This window comes from Astyanax mexicanus, chromosome 11 (assembly GCF_023375975.1).
Source record: "Astyanax mexicanus isolate ESR-SI-001 chromosome 11, AstMex3_surface, whole genome shotgun sequence".
NCBI lineage: Eukaryota > Metazoa > Chordata > Actinopteri > Characiformes > Acestrorhamphidae > Astyanax > Astyanax mexicanus.
The window spans coordinates 46,482,217-46,498,155 of NC_064418.1; the positions used below are offsets into that span (position 1 = coordinate 46,482,217).

Sequence of the window (15,939 nt, forward strand, 5' to 3'; positions counted from 1 at the left end):
CAAAATTATGATAGCATCTCAACATTTTTAATTATTATTTTAGGTGTCAGGAATGGGCTTCCATATTACCTACCAGATGCAGATTTAATTTACCCAATAATAGAAATGCACCGGGATTAGGGCAATAGGAATTTGCCAACCGCATTTAATTTTCTCTACTGGAAATGGCACACTTTTGAGGGCATTTTATAATGCTTTTTCTATTGGAAAACCAACAATATAAAATGGTACTCATAATGAGAGGGCACATTATAATTTATTGCAAGAAAAGGCACAATATATTTTTATTTTTTTACTTTTGTAAAGTAAAGGGCTTCCAAAAATGAACGTTGTCTCATATTTGCCCCTCTAGAGGGCACTCATCAACATTTTTTCAAACATTTCCCACATGTGATTTGTTAGTTTCTGAAAGATATTCAGGAAGATCTCCAGATCTAAAGAAGCTAAAGACGAGGAGCTCAGACAGTTTTGTGGTGTAAAGTGGATTTATTGTAACATCATCATCATCAACTTTAACTTTAAAAACACACAGGTATGGATTTGAAGGGCAGGGGGGCACTAAAGCCTTCACAGACTCTCAGCACATCACAGAACGGCTCAAACTAAATTAAAACAAGGGGAAAAAAACAGTACAAAAAATATACTGAACAGGTTCATGGTTTTAACCTAAACTCAGCTACATAAAGTGACTTTCACTGAGCTGAAAAGAGACTGAACTCATTGCTATGAAACACATTAAAAAAGGGTCATCATTATCATCTTCAGGGCAAAACTTGGACGTCTGATCTTCAGTAGTGACCTGTAAAAACACAGAAAATCACATTACTTTAATAGCTCAGCCATTCAGAACTACAGCACTACACTTCAGGAAATAGGCAACATTGTGGGATTAGGACAAAGGAAATGTTTTTGTATATGAGAAGTATTCTGGCATTTTGGGTTTGGCATAAAGATAAATTGAGATAAATTGGTAACATTGGCATCAGAGGTGTCAAGTTAGGACGTACAAATACTCCTTTATCTTACTTAAGTAGAAATGTTGGTTATCTATACTTCACTGGAGTAATTATTTGACATTTTCCACAATTATCTGAACTTTCAACTCCTTACATTTACATTTTAAAAATGGAATCGTTACTCCTCTACTTCATTTCAGCTGGTTTTCATTCTGGCTTCTCATTGTTTAATAAAACCCCTATCCAGATAAATCTGTACATCCAGATAGAGTGAATCTGATTGTGATTGGATGTAGAGAAGTATAAACATCTACATTTCTGACACCCTATTGTTTTATACTGTGATCCATCACACCTGCACACGTCCCCACACAGAAGTATTTAAACACTAGAGTAATGAATGTCAATACCTTTCACACTTTTGGTTGGTTTTAGGTTTAGATTTTTTTAAACTTTGTGGTGTGGAGTTTACACAGTGTTTCTGAGATTTTGCTAAATGCCATGTTCCTATGACAGGGGTATTTGCAGTGTTAATGGATTTGTAATAAAGGTGCTATTTTAAAATTTGAGAGTTGTGTGGGGTTTGGGGACTGGGGGTGCATGCTGTTCAGCGTTACTCACGGGGAGAGTAGGAGCGAGAGCGGGATCTGGAGCGGTATGCTCCCCGGTTGTAGTACGGAGACGGGGATCTTCTCCTGAAAGACAGAAAACATACAAAATAAACTCCAATAATTTATCACTGCTTTTTCCCTCTCACTTCTCTGCATGTACACTTTGAGGGATGGTGAGACATAATAATTACATGACCAACAGTACTTTTCTTTCAACTACATTTACAAGGGGGTAAATGGCTGTCACTTTTACTGGTAATGCAGTTTAGCTGATCTTTTTTTTTTTAATTAAACCTGAATTAACATCACATCATTACTATTTTACCTAAATGTTCATTTGATTTTTCTGTAAAATGCCACATCTTCACAATGACGAGGATAAATCACAGCCTCGGTTTTTAACCTGAGTTTAAAGATCAAGTTTTTGACCGCTGTACTTAAGTGGCTGGTTGAATTAATAAAGCTGGAACTCTATGCTGAGCTTCTTGAGTTTAAACTGATTCTGAGAAACAGAGAACAGCACTCCTGTGAGTCTTGCTCACCTGTAAGACCTGCTGTAATAATCCCTGCTTTCATAGCGATCGTAACCTCTGTCGTACCCACGGTCGTAGCCTCGGTCATAGTCCCGACGCCGACTCATGCTGGGGCCTCCTCCACCTCCTCCTCCTCCACCTCCACCACTGCCGCCGCCACCACCACCACCACCACTGTAACACAAACACACGCATACTTAATACCAGTGAGCAGACAAGCACACAATCAAAGCACATTTGCAGTGGCTATAATCAATTAAATCTGGAAGATGACGAAATTCAGCACCAACCAATTTGGACAGCATCTAGGGCCCCGCCCATTTCCTTCCCCTGTACTCTAATATACCACTAAAGTTTGGCCAGCGAAAATTATTACATAATAGTCTAATCACTGCTGTTTAAGCTACGATTATATTATATATGCTGACCTTATTTATTTTAACTAAATAACCAATTTCTACATTTCTTATTTTTCTTACCATCTTTTATTATTAGTCACCATACAGAAAGTGATGAAAGGAGATGATTCTCATTCTCATTGGTTGCTAAGCTAACAAAATAGTAGATGCTGATCTGTGCAAAAAAAAGTACTGCTTCTAAGGAAGTGTTCAATACAGTTGGCAGGACTGACTCCTGTATGGTTTGGTCTTAAGCGCAAGTCAACATGTTATCATTCCTTATTCTGAGAATGTGCATCTTTTATTTTCATTACTAGAGTATTATTACACAAACGCACGACAGTCAGAGGGCGTGGCAATATGGCAATTAAACGGATTTTAAATATGCAATAGTAGCATTTAATTGATCAAATTAAATGCTAGCTTTTTAAACAGTGGTTATTAATATTAATAATCAATAATACATCTGATCGTTCATACACCTCCGGTAATGGAGCAGACATATCAATTTAAACACTCACTATGTGGGTCGGCCCATGTAGATGCCGGGGGTGGGGGTGTGGGGTCTCTTGGTGATGGAGAAATCCACCCGAATTCTGCGTCCATCTAACTCCATCCCATTGGCTCTCTCTTTGGCCTGCAAAAACAGTAAATCAGCAATACATGAAGCCAAGAATGAGGGAAGTGTATCAACTATATATGTCTTAACTTTAAACAGAAATCAATGTAGAGAATTTACAGCAACTCATTTAAGAGGATTTTATTGGTTAGTTAATCATGGAACTGTGCCAAGTTACTGACCTCCTGTGAATCTTCTCTGTTTTCAAAGTAAACGAAGGCGAAGCCTCGCGAGCGGCGAGACTGCTGATCGTAGACGATGCAGACGTCGGCCAGAGGACCGTATTTGGAGAAAACCTCCCGCAGGTCTCTCTCTGTGGTGTACAGACTCAGCCCAAACACACCCAGACAGCAGGTGGGGTCAGGGTTCGCCTACAGACAGAAAGACAGGGTTATTAGCGGGTCATGCTGGATATGAATAAACTTGTACTGTCTTATTTAATGTCTTGTTATTAAGCATCAGGGCCTGAACCCTTCGGATAACTCACTGTATATACACTATTTTTGTGTGTAGGTGTGTGTGTGTGTGTTACCCTGTTTCCGATGTGTCGTCTGCGGTTGCTCATTGGAGAGTGGCTGTGGCTCCGCCTGCGCCTTGACTCCCCGCTGTAAGAGCGGCTGCGAGAGCGGCGGCGGCGAGAGCGAGACCGAGAGCGGGAACGGGAATAACGCCTCCGAGAGCTCCGATGGGAACGGGAACTAAAGCACAAGGTGGGAAAACAACAACAAACATTAACGAAAATTAAAAATTAATTACACACTACAGCAGACATTACGGAGACACAAAGACACATATTGTGAACATACATATAGCATAGTTTGGCTTGTGTGTTTGCTGTCTGCTTAAAACGAAACGGTGAAATGAAACAGTGGTATGCATGCATTAACTGTCTTGGTTCTAGGGCTGTGCCTTACTGTATGGTACAGAATTTTTTAATATTTTTATTCCAAAAATACTCTGAAATATTGTTCTATTCTTTTATGGCCATATGCGCATTCAGGGTGCATGCAATAATATTGCCAAATAAAATGTAATATTAATTTTGTGGCAGTATCGTATTCTTGAAATTATGCTTTATTTATTCAAATGTTTTGTCATATGGCCAAGAATATTGTTATCACAAAAATACCCTGAAATAGTCATCTTATTTTAAGATCATATGGGGTGAGACCTGCTCATTTTAATATTGCACTAGATCATAGCTACAATAATCAAAGTTATAAAGTGTAAATAATGCATTTACACAATACCTTTAAAGAGCAATTCACTTATTTAATATTAATAATTACATTATTGTGTTCCTTTTACTGGGGTCACGTTTATACATTGCACGATAATTAGATAACCATAATTAGTGTAACTACACTAATTCTTATTCATTAACTAAATTAATAATTATAAAAGTACTCACCCTGACTTGGACCTGGAGCGCGAGTGTGATTTGGAGCGCGAGTGGCGCGAGCCCTGCTTTGAGCGAGCAGGAGAGCGGCTGGTGGATTTGCGAGAGCCTCTCGGACTCAGACTCCTGGAGCGTGAACGCGACTCCTAAAGCGAGCAGAGGCACAGACAGTCAGAACAAATGTCTAATAAACATTCAGAACAAATTCAGAAACATCTTCACACTTTAACTAGACCAGAGTGCGAACTACAGTCACTGCAAAGGGGTGAACACTGACCCACTGCACATTCCACTACAGACAGTGTTTGACTGGATTTTATTAGCAGTTTTTAAGAATCTGACTTTAACGCTGCATTTGTCTGTCAGAATATCCTAATAAATACTGTGTAAAACACTGTTAAATAACATATTTACTGTAAAAAAAATGTATTTTAACATATACACATTATAACACAATACCTAAGCATTGGTTTACTAGAAAATTTTATTAAAATTAATGTATGAATTTGTAGTAAAAGAAAATAGAAATAGCAAAAAAAATTCACCTGACTTGCTTAGCCTTCTGGAAAAATTATTTACTTTTGTTGATTGAGCCATTAATAATTTAAAACTTACTTCAACCTAATACAGTATTATTTCTATAAATACTACTATACTTTTATTAATATAAATATGTATATTTTTCTTATCTAATGCTGATTTTGTTTACATTTAAATACAGATTATTATTAAAAGCTTAAGAAAATCTGGTAGGACACATGGTTTACATTTATGTGCACCGTTTGATATTTGCACTGGTGATTTTAATGTTTTAAAACTGATTTTAAAAACAGGCAGTAAAATGTAATTTCTTTGGCTGGGAAATTTCCAGGTTTATAAATGGTCTATTATCCTCTAAGTTCTCTTTGTTAATGTGGGAGGTGTTAAGTGGATCTAAACTCACCCATGCAGTTCGCACTCTGGTCTAGCCCACTAACAGTATTGCTTTTGTAATTAAAACAAAACACATTTAATCAAGATTACGTTAATAGCAGTGTGCTACTAAAGAATAATATCATTAAAATCATCATAATCAGATTTGGAATAAATATGAAAAAAGATGTGCATGCACGCATCAGACAAAATATACTAATAGTTACTTAGCGCTGTGATCTTATCCCAGATAACTTCATCTTAACTTCATTACTTCAAACACTTCCTTTTTTCTTCTTTCTTCAGTTTCAATTTCATGTCTGACTTCATCACTCCTCTTCCTCACTTCTCTCCCTCAGCCCATAAATCCTACATCCTGGAACTTCTTTCCGCCTCATTATTAGCATGCATTGACAATTCAGCTTCACACATCTGAGCTTCAACTTTTATTTTCATTAAAAACTTCATCTGACTTCGTCCAGCTGACTCTTCTTCCAACCATAACCTTAACAAAAAAAGAACAGCATGAAGAATGTGCATCACATCAGAGTCTTCTTAACCTTCTGGAGTTTAACTCTTAGAAATGATAACAGTAGCTACATTTCCATTCACTTTCTGTGCAAAAAAGTTGTTGAATATTAATTGCATAACCAATTTAAGTTTTGAATGTATAAACATGTTTTGTGATGAGTTTTCATCTCTAATCTGTGTGTGTGTAATTCACTAATCAGATCAAATCACACTATCCTGATTGGTCCACTACCTTCCTACTGATTGGCTTACTTCATCTGACTAACTAGTGTACTTCCAATGTAGTGTATGGTTTGGGATACAGCCTTTGTGTTCGGAAGGAAATTTAGTCACTACATGCGTTTTATAAGTTTTGGATTCTGCAACATTTCTAGAAATACTACACAAATTAAACTTTAACAAAACAATGTTTTTGGAGGATGGAAACGTAGCTAATGTGTGTGTGTGTGTGTGTGTGTATGTGTATAGGGACAGGAGTAAGGCTGGTCATCCTGAGCCTCAGAGATCCAAAAACGAAAGACTGCATATTGACCATGATACACTGACCACTTATCCAACAAATCTTCCAAAATTTAGAAAGAAAACAGAGGGGGTTTGGTATGAAAGGCTACGTTCTAAAAAGGCTACAATAAAATGTCAATATATTGTCCAGCTTTACTATCAAGCCACATAAAACTCACTGGTTGATTTAGATAGTAAAAATATGGTTGTTTTGGTGTGAAGCAGTCCAGGGAGGTCCTTTCCGCCTCGTTATAAACAGGAAATCAGGAGTCTCTACAATAAACCACACTTTCATACTAAATCCACTCTGAGTTCTTCTCAATCAATATATCAACAATATATATGAATACTAAATAATCGATGGACTGGTACGAGTGTGAGAGTTCAGGCCTACTGCGTATTCCCCATAGTATAACTTACTTAAAGCTAAACATCACACAATGTAGGCCTTTATATTAAAGGTTGAGGCTCAGGGAGACTGACCAAGTGTGTGCAAGTCTAATATCAATACTAATATCGATTATAACCTGCATAGTTAGTGCTGTGAATACGTTTCAAACACTCAAACTCCGTGGCTGTACACAAATGACTGCACCATATTTAACGTTAACGTTAGAGGAGCGCTAAATAAAGAAGCTCAGATAAAGAAATAACGTTAAGTTAAAATAGCATCAGTGTTGCTGTAAGATGTGCTCTCTGGTCTTGTTTTATATATAGACATATATTTGATACATAAACAACACATTAACGTTACATAAATATGATTAAAACTGGGTTTCGGTTGGAACTGTCGATTCCACTTTAAAAATGCTGCAGCACTTCCAGCTTTTCTCGCGTCTCAGAATAGAACAAGCCATTTAAGGTGGAATGGAAAGTTACAACAAGCAAACAATCTGACTAGCCAGCTAAATATAGCTTACAAATCAAGGAAATACGGTCATTTTAGCATAAATTTCACATTAATATAGATAATAACTTGTATTAAGATCACCTAATCGGCACATATTCGCTTTATTTTACAGCTAAATATCTAATTTAACGATTTATTAACCAACAAAGCGCTACTTTAGGTTAGCTAACGTTAGCTAGCAAGGCTAAACAGGCCAGCTAGCCCAACCACGTTAGCTACGACATGCTAGCTAACTAGCAATACAGTTATTTAGCTAGTTTAGCTAACAATTGAACATTAAATCTAGTTAGTTAGCTAGATTGTTAATTAATTAAAACTAATAAATTAAAGCGTAATAAGCTTTAAATAAACTGAATAAAACATAAAGGTGCAGAACAGCGGCTTTAGATCCAGCTAACCCATGCTAATGTGTTTAGGTTAAGTAAGCTAAGCTAGCGGAAGCTAACGGAGCTAACGGCGCGGATAAGCGCAGCTACGTACCCGCTCGGTGAACTCTCTCCCCGGGTCGCTCATACTGAGCGCGGCGGTCCGGTACAGCCGGAGAAAACAAATATACAGAATAAAAAATACAGAAAACTGAGTTTACGATCTCCTCAACAGCAGCAGCAGCGTGTTCATCTAACACTGACTGCATACAGCAAGCCCGCCTGTAACACCAGCGATGGGCGGGGCATTCATCAGCGTGGGCGGAGACTCTGCGTGTTTAAGAAATCCACATTTAGTATTATATATATATATATATATGTATATATTTTACATTTTAAGTGGTGTTCTAAATTAGTAAATTGCAATATGTAATCAATTCCCTCAGTTTATTATATTGTTTATTTAATTAATACATTGTTTTTTTAACTGAACAATCTGTTCCCTCAGTGTAAATACTATTTTTCTACCTTGATACTTTAGGTGTTCTATATTTTTTATTTCAGTAAATGAGAGGTACATTTTAAGTAACATGTAAAAATTAAAATCATATTAGCATGTGTTACAATTCAATGTAACTCAAAACATCTTTTTACAAATATTTTACTAGTTTACATTCTAACATTGGTCATCCTAATTTCACAAGCTTAAAAAGACTTTACCATGTAGAAATACATGTCCAATTTAATGTCTGACAACTGAATAAAGTGTCCTACGGCTAAGAGCAAAAAATTACATGTAATAATTCAGTCCAAAATTGCTTTTTTGCCAAATTTATTCAAAGAACAGACAGGAAAATACAGTCTTGATACAATATAGAGGAGAAATGACCCAAAAAAAGAAAAGCAACCAAACAATCTTTACTTAAATAAGAATACATACAAAAGCTCTCTCTCTCATACAAGCACATCTGTAAATCAAAGTTGAGGTAATGTCATGGCTTGGGCTTGCATGGCATCTTAAACAAAGTCAGACAAACCTGGAATAAACTGATTAAAATGTACAGCCTAATGATAAAATGTATCCTACCTAGTGCAAGCTGGTCAAGCTAGTCAAGCTGGTTAAGCTGGCTGATTAGTTTAGCTTTTGGCCAGAATAATGTATGTTTTTATTTTTGATGGTTTAACCGGTCTGCAATCTTCATCAGCCTGACTAAGTTAGACCACACTGGTCAGTCAAGCAACATAAACTAAATTCAAAAACTAGTAAACCAGTTTGGTTACCCATAGAGGGTATGTTTCTACTGACTATCCAGTTTTCAACCACATTGACCATCAAATACCAACTTAGACCATTTTGCTTTATTATTGTTTGAAACTATCCTGAAATATAGCAATTATTAGCGCTAAAGCTTTTACCGCTTGCTTAAATAAAATGTTGTCTGGACTCCAGGTCACACAGGAAAATTGCTTTTGCAGTGTATCTTATTTAATTTGGCAGCAACATGTTTTAAAGATACAGATACACTGTAAATGTTCAGCTGGAACATTTGAAATATTGTTTTAAAGCTAAATAATTTTTTTAGCTAAATAATGGGTCAGCGAATGGCCTGTATTTCTGTGTGTATTAACTGTCTGGCATTTAATCATCAGTTGTCAGTGTGTCTGTTTTTTTAAGGATGTCCATATACTCTTCATGAACAGTCTTATAATTTTCTGACCTACAGTCATCTTTAAAAATCTTGATTGCTGTACCATACAGCTTTGACAGTTCGGCATTCATTTGGGGAATAGACATCATTTGTATGACATTGTCTGCCCTGTTCTCTCCCATGTAGCCAAAAGACAATGACTTTTCTTCGGCTGTGAAGCGATGAACACAGACAGCTGTCCAAACTACTGAGGGTACATTCACCCTGTCTAAGGGTGGCATACGTGTGTCTTTTTGGGGAACAGTACCAGTGATAATGTAGACCTTTTCAGGAGCATCTTTAGGATCTTTTAGTTTAAGTTCCTTCTGGTATTTGGTTGTAAGTTCCTTTAGGTATTTCTTGGTTGCAGCCTCCCACTGATACCAGTAGACACGGTTAAAGCATGGATCCATAGGGGCAGCATTGGTCAGTGTAAATGTTGCATCACGGCCAAACCCTGTTTGGAAAAATCTGGGGTTTAAGTGTCCTCGGTCATATCCTGAGCCAATGTAATCAGCGTTGACAGCTTGATATTTTTCATCCATATGAAGGGTTTCACGTTCCATATATTCATTCGTTCCCCCAGAAAGCTATAAAAACAACACAAGAGATTAGATTTTTGACTGGAAAATGAAAAGGCTAATTTATCAAAGCTGTATATAATCAGTGTACTCAAAAACATCACACATGGTACAATCAACCTCAGGATTGGTGGAAAAGTGTTAATATAAGTGTAATAATTTTAATGACATTAAATAACCTTTCTAGTTGAATCAGTGTTTTGGAAATAGTCATCTGGAACCCCTTGTTAAGCCAGATGCTTGGTAAAATGTACAGCCAGAAAACCTTTTTCATTTATTTTGGCATTTTGACTTTGGCAGACTAAAGGTGCTTGCACACTGAACGCGGTATGCCGCGCGGCATTCCGCTGTGCTGCCGCTCTGCTCTACGCTGGTCAGTTGCGGGTGCGTTGCGCTGCTGCTGACGCCAAGCGTCTCCTGCTGATAATAGGCGGAGTTTTCTAAAACCCATCACCTCTGCGAGCGGTGTTTTGTAGTTTTGAGTCTCTACAGCCTCTGTGGATCTGTATATGTTTCTCAGCCTCAGAACAAAGCTCTGATTCTTCTCTTCCTCCTGTTATCTCTATATGAGTGTAGGGAAGTGATGTACAGCTGAGGGGATTCACTAATCGCTATTATTAGTCTCTCGCGCACGTTTATTGTTGTTTGGACTACAGTTTCTCTCTAGTCGCGTGAGTTCACGTCATGCGTTTTCTGCCGAGGTACCGCTTGCCGCGAGGTCAAAGTTGAACCATGTTGAACTTTGCCCGCGGTAAGCGGTAGCGCGGTGGAGGCGTGGTTATGGGCGGGGAAACGCGCCGCTTTCCGCTCTGCTCCGCGGCAGCGACGCACCGCTCTACCGCTCTAGACACTATTGAATCCTATGGGGGTCAGCGTACCGCGCCGCACCTACCGCGTGCAGTGTGCAAGCACCTTAAGTCTCTGGAAAAATCTATGTATTTTTTTCTTGATTTTAACTTTAATGTTTTATCCAGTTTTACAAATTATGTGGGTTATGATTTAAGTTACAAAGAAATTAATTAGTAGTACTACATTATATCCATGTAAAATATATATAAATTCACACATAAACACACACACACACACTCACACACACATGTCTTACCTTGGGCTCAATGAACCATTCTTTCCTTTCAGCTCTATTCGGGGCTCCAGGGTTAAAATAGTACGCACTGTACAGAGGGATCTTGTGGTATGGCGAGTAGAGAGTAGCAAAGTGTACATAGTACGGCGTTTCTTTACATTTCTGGCAGATTTGTACAGTGTTCTGATCCATCCCTATTGGTTCCTGGTCTTTATAAAAAAATTCACGACACCCTTTAAAGTGTTCGACCACTATTGCCTCGGCACTAAGTGCTCCGAGCAGCAGGCAGCAGAGCAGAGGAACCATCATCATCATCTACAGCTTGGTTTCGTATCAGGAAGCTCAGACACCTCAGCTTCAGGCATGCCTGCTGTAAATACACCAGGCCATGTGGGCGGGATTAATATTATCAATCAAAGTAAACAGAGCAATAGGTTGACTTAAGTGAGCAGAATGACAGTGTGTGATGGAATTAAGTGTTTAACATTTAACTGCACAAAACATATCAAATAATTGCATCCTGACCAGTCTAGTTCACATATATAATAACTCATTTTTTTATTTTGTGATGTTTTATTTCATGAAAAATAACATGGAAATAAATGTTTTGGAAATTAGATGGTGAGACTAGATCTTAGGGCTGCTCACCCGAAAAGGCATGTGCAGTGGAGTCTTAGTTATTAATAAGAAGGTTGAGGATTCTATGAATGCATTTTCTTAAACCAGGGCTAAGCTGAAGATTTTTTGAGACAGTGGACATACTCACACTAAGCATTCTGTACCATGCCTGGTTCACTAAACTAGTTGTAATTGCTCTGAACTCTGCTCAAGCACAGTATAGTGAGCCATGCTAGTGAACCATGAAGAGGTGGGCTGGAACACAGTATGCATCCAGTTTAAGCACTATCTGTTCCCAAGCTTTTGTTTTCTGGATCAGGGTGCACCTTCTCTGCAGGTTCAGTATGCTTGGTCAAATTGTGAAAGGTGCTTTTTGAGGAGTCTAGTCTGAAATGGTGTTATGGGTAAGCAGACTTAAGTGTGAACTGCACAAGGTGTGTAAACTATCCAAGCATGGGGTGACATGGGGGCTTGTATGATTGCTTCATTTTGTAAGGAGACACTTCCACTTTTTTTGCATTACTTCCACTTCCATCAGTAAAATAATACTTAATTCCAAATAACCCACAGTGTGATAGGACTGGAGCAAGGGTACTGTAGTAATATTACAGTTATGGAGTGTGTGCAGGTACTGACAGCACGATTAGTAGAAAATTGTTGGATTGCATAATCAACAAATCTGTTGTTGTGCTGTGTATTTACATGCCCATAATGACTCAAAGTAAGCCACAACATTAGTCAAAACTTTAACTCAATTGTATTTTGCAAGTGCACTTCAAAACTAAAGTTCCTTTTTGAAGATTTAATTGAGCTTAGGCCTAGATTGCTAACCACAGTGTGAATGCAGATCAGCCGGGAAGTGGGGATAATCATGCTCAAATATATTTATATATTCTTATTCATGCAGATTCTTAGTTTAATGTTACATCAACATATAACTAACAGCTTCCCTGCTGCTCACCTCTAACTTCCTGTGCTGTCTGTACAGACCCTGCTGTAGCATGGATGCGGTCAGACATGTTTTAGGGGGATATTTGAAATATTTTTAAAAATAGGCTAATAACATCATGCTACAAATGTGAACTGTATCAGCTGTATAGTACCTCACCAACAACAAACGTCAGTCTCTGAATCTCAGTTTGGCTACAATTATGATTATATGTTCTTAAAGTCATCTTGCACTCCTTTGTGTAGGTTCAGTTTTCTCACCATGGCCACCTGTGTCAGCATCAAGCCACAAGTAAATATCAAGCCACTGATAAATATCAATTACTTCCTTTATCATTAGTTTTTTTTTTTATTTATTTGGATATTGGCATGATGTTTAGCTTTTTGAGTATCTTTTGGTCTGCTTCACTTTGTCAGGCAGGTCTGATTTAAAAAAAAAATCTTGCTTGAGAACAGGTGTGGCAGTAATCAGGCCTGGGTGTGATAAATCACAGTTAAGTTTTAACTGTGGGAGGGCATGTAGGCTTGGACTTTTTTTCTCCCTTAATAATGAAAACCATCACTTAAAAATTGCATTTGTCTGTAACTAATATTTAAATTTGTTTGATTATCACATTTAAGAGTGACAAACGTAAAAAAAAAACTACTAACCCATGCATATTTTATATAACTCTGTCAATTGTTATCTAGCCTAATGCACCGCTAGCTGTGTTAGCCAGAGCTAAGTGCATTATCTTTAAAACAGGGGTCTTCTGCTCTGAAAATACACACTCTGGAGTTGGAGTTACTACTTCACAGATTCTGATATAGACACTGCTCAGTTTAGTAGATAGCTCATTGCTGACTGGTTCAGGGAAAACATGGCAAATTCTGTATCCGTCTTGTAGTTCTTCTGGTCTCTGAGGTGTCTTCATCTATGAAATGCATTGCCACTATTTGCTGGTGATTTACTCCACCCCTGCACATTCATGGAGCTTTTTAAAAGGATACCGAGGCTGTAGCATGCTGGGTTTACCTGGTTAATGGCTGAAATCGTTTTGATAATAAGAAAATAATTTAAAGATGAAATTTGAATATTAAAGGTCTGCTGAATGGCTCCTGGGTTGATTTGTTTAAATTTGAACATTTTACAACTGCTTCATGACTGTCTAGTGAGACTTTAGCGTGATCCGTTAGAATTTGAATATTATCGGACTTTAAAATTTGACTGTTTCAACAGTTATAAATGTAAGGCCACTTAAACTGTCTTTAGATTCATATCATATTTTATGGTCATCATGCAAGAGTGTAGTGGAAAGCCTCTACATTTTATTAATTTTATTTAATTTACCCATATTTGGTAATTAACACACACATGCAAACACTAGAGAATAATAAGGCCAGGGAGCACACATACCTGGAGAGGTGGACAGCCACCTCATCACCATTACTCCAATTGTGTGGTCTCTTGCTCAAGGACACTTCAGCCATAAATGCAACCAGTACATCTTACATTTTCTTTACTAACTGATAATGATGATCAAAGTGTATCATCAGATATTATAATGAAACATGCTAAACTTGTTTATGCACTGGCAACTTTTGACACCAGAGCTTCAGCCAGAATGTTCTTTTTTGAAATGTCATTCATGAAATGGAAAACTAATAACATTCTCTGCCCATTATGAAACACAATAACATATATGTATTTCCCATAAGAGACAAATACAAAACATAATGTGTGACATCACCAATGAAGATGCCATGCAAACCCAAGCCATGACATTACCTCAACTGTGATTTACAGATGAGCTTATATGTTTGGGACTAGGATCATTCCAGCCTGGCCTTCCTAATTATCTGCTAATTAATGGTTTACATGTTCTGGCTAAGCCTACAAAGTCTTATATAAAAGTCTTATGATTGTGATGCCTTCACTCCTGCCCCCCTGGAGGTTGTTTCTGATATTACTAACAGTTACTAAAGGTTCTTTCTTTACAGCACTCACTGTCACTGACTGCTCTTGCTTTTCTTGCTTTTCCTATTCAACATCTGTTACTTAGTACACCAGTGACGACTTTCTTCTTCGGGAAATTTTAAACAGTTGTAGTGGCTATGGCCAACCTTTGTGCAATGGCTATGATTGATTTTCTGTCTTCTCTCAGCTAGTTTTTCACCCATCTGAAACTAAACATGCTATTTATTGTTTGAATAATCAATGTATCAGGACACACCCAAGAGTCACATGTTTCAATAATTTTGCTCACAAGAAAAATGGATGCATTCAGCCAAAAGGTGCTATGTTCTGAATTGTGTTTTAGATCTAGGTTTACCTAGGGCCCAATCATACACTTGGTGCAAGGCACGTCACGATGCTCATTTGCGTCTTACAGCTTTTTTTATCATGCTTCCATTTTTCAGATAACAAACACATATTAATAACCAGAATAAATACAAAATGCAGCTTTTAAATGATAATTTTATTTATTAGGAGAAAAACCCTTGGCGGCACCAACTGCAACTAAGCATTGGTAATAACTGGCAATGAGTCTTTCATGCCTGAGCTTAAGGTCACAGACATACATTCTCTTTCAGGATTTTCTGGTAGAGAGCAGAAATGGTTCTATGAATTGCATCTGGATCTAACTTATAGTGAATTAATTTCAAGCTGGAGATCTACCTGGAGGTACTGTGTATATAAACAGTGTATGTAATAAACTAGCTAAAGGTATTGTGTAAAAAAATAGTTTTTAGTAAACTATCTGTGCATTTTCAAAGCTCTCAGTTCCTTGTTTTAAATGTCAGGACCAATTGTGGAGCTCCTTTGAGTTTGTTGATGGTGTAGAAATAGTGATTTCTTTGCATGGGTAACTCTATGCCCCTATCACTAGCAATGCATGCCTGTTGGGAGCATATAGGCTAAAAGTGCTGTATTTTAGAATGCTGGGGAGGAATGGAGGTGGGCTATTCAACAAAAGTTGTTATATGATAATGTGTCACTACAACCCAAGTCCATTTCACATGCTTTTTCCACTAGCACTATGTCGTTTTTATGGTTGTTCTCAACTGAAGACATAAATTATCATATTTGTTTTGTTGGCACATTATATTTGTGCATATGCATGACTTGGATGAAGATCAGATCATATGTTATGACAATACTTTTAATTGTTGTTATCTACATCCACACACTACAGTACAATTTAATCTGTAAAAATGGGAAATTGTAGTTAATATGTATCATCATGAACTATATAAAATGTAGAAATGTACTTTAATTGCTCTTCACCTAATTCAAATATACTT

At 37.4% G+C, this 15,939-nt stretch overlaps 2 protein-coding genes across 3 annotated transcripts; both read right to left on the reverse strand.

Annotated features, from left to right (window-relative positions):
• Positions 1-466: 466 nt before the first annotated feature.
• tra2b (transformer 2 beta homolog) lies at positions 467-8,037 on the reverse strand. 2 transcript variants are annotated; one of them, XM_007233772.4, is made up of 8 exons: positions 7,851-8,037; positions 4,529-4,662; positions 3,650-3,815; positions 3,300-3,488; positions 3,020-3,135; positions 2,167-2,274; positions 1,578-1,651; positions 467-799 (listed from the first exon to the last, which is right to left on the reverse strand). In XM_007233772.4, the coding sequence occupies exons 1-8, from the start codon at positions 7,881-7,883 to the stop codon at positions 789-791; spliced, it is 831 nt and encodes a 276-aa protein (XP_007233834.3). In that variant the 5' UTR covers positions 7,884-8,037; the 3' UTR covers positions 467-788. The 2 variants fall into 2 exon arrangements, with proteins under 2 accessions (XP_007233834.3, XP_007233832.3); XM_007233770.4 differs by having other exon boundaries at positions 2,110-2,274.
• A 1,337-nt stretch (positions 8,038-9,374) lies between these two features.
• LOC125804983 (endonuclease domain-containing 1 protein-like) lies at positions 9,375-11,301 on the reverse strand. Its single transcript, XM_049485119.1, has 2 exons — positions 11,110-11,301; positions 9,375-10,013 (listed from the first exon to the last, which is right to left on the reverse strand). The coding sequence occupies exons 1-2, from the start codon at positions 11,278-11,280 to the stop codon at positions 9,375-9,377; spliced, it is 810 nt and encodes a 269-aa protein (XP_049341076.1). The 5' UTR covers positions 11,281-11,301.
• Positions 11,302-15,939: the final 4,638 nt, after the last annotated feature.

What these genes read in the sequence shown, in the direction of transcription:
- tra2b (XM_007233770.4), bottom strand. Translation starts at nt 7,883, where the DNA reads ATGAGCGACCCGGGGAGAGAGTTCACCGAGCGG. An exon ending in CGCTCCAGGTCCAAGTCAGG is followed by an intron (nt 3,816 to 4,528) that starts GTGAGTACTTTT and finishes CTTGTGCTTTAG; the next exon opens with TTCCCGTTCCCATCGGAGCT. An exon ending in TATTACAGCAGGTCTTACAG is followed by an intron (nt 1,652 to 2,109) that starts GTGAGCAAGACT and finishes TCTGTCTTTCAG; the next exon opens with GAGAAGATCCCCGTCTCCGT.
- LOC125804983 (XM_049485119.1), bottom strand. Translation starts at nt 11,280, where the DNA reads ATGGATCAGAACACTGTACAAATCTGCCAGAAATGTAAAGAAACGCCG. An exon ending in AATGGTTCATTGAGCCCAAG is followed by an intron (nt 10,014 to 11,109) that starts GTAAGACATGTG and finishes TTGTTTTTATAG; the next exon opens with CTTTCTGGGGGAACGAATGA.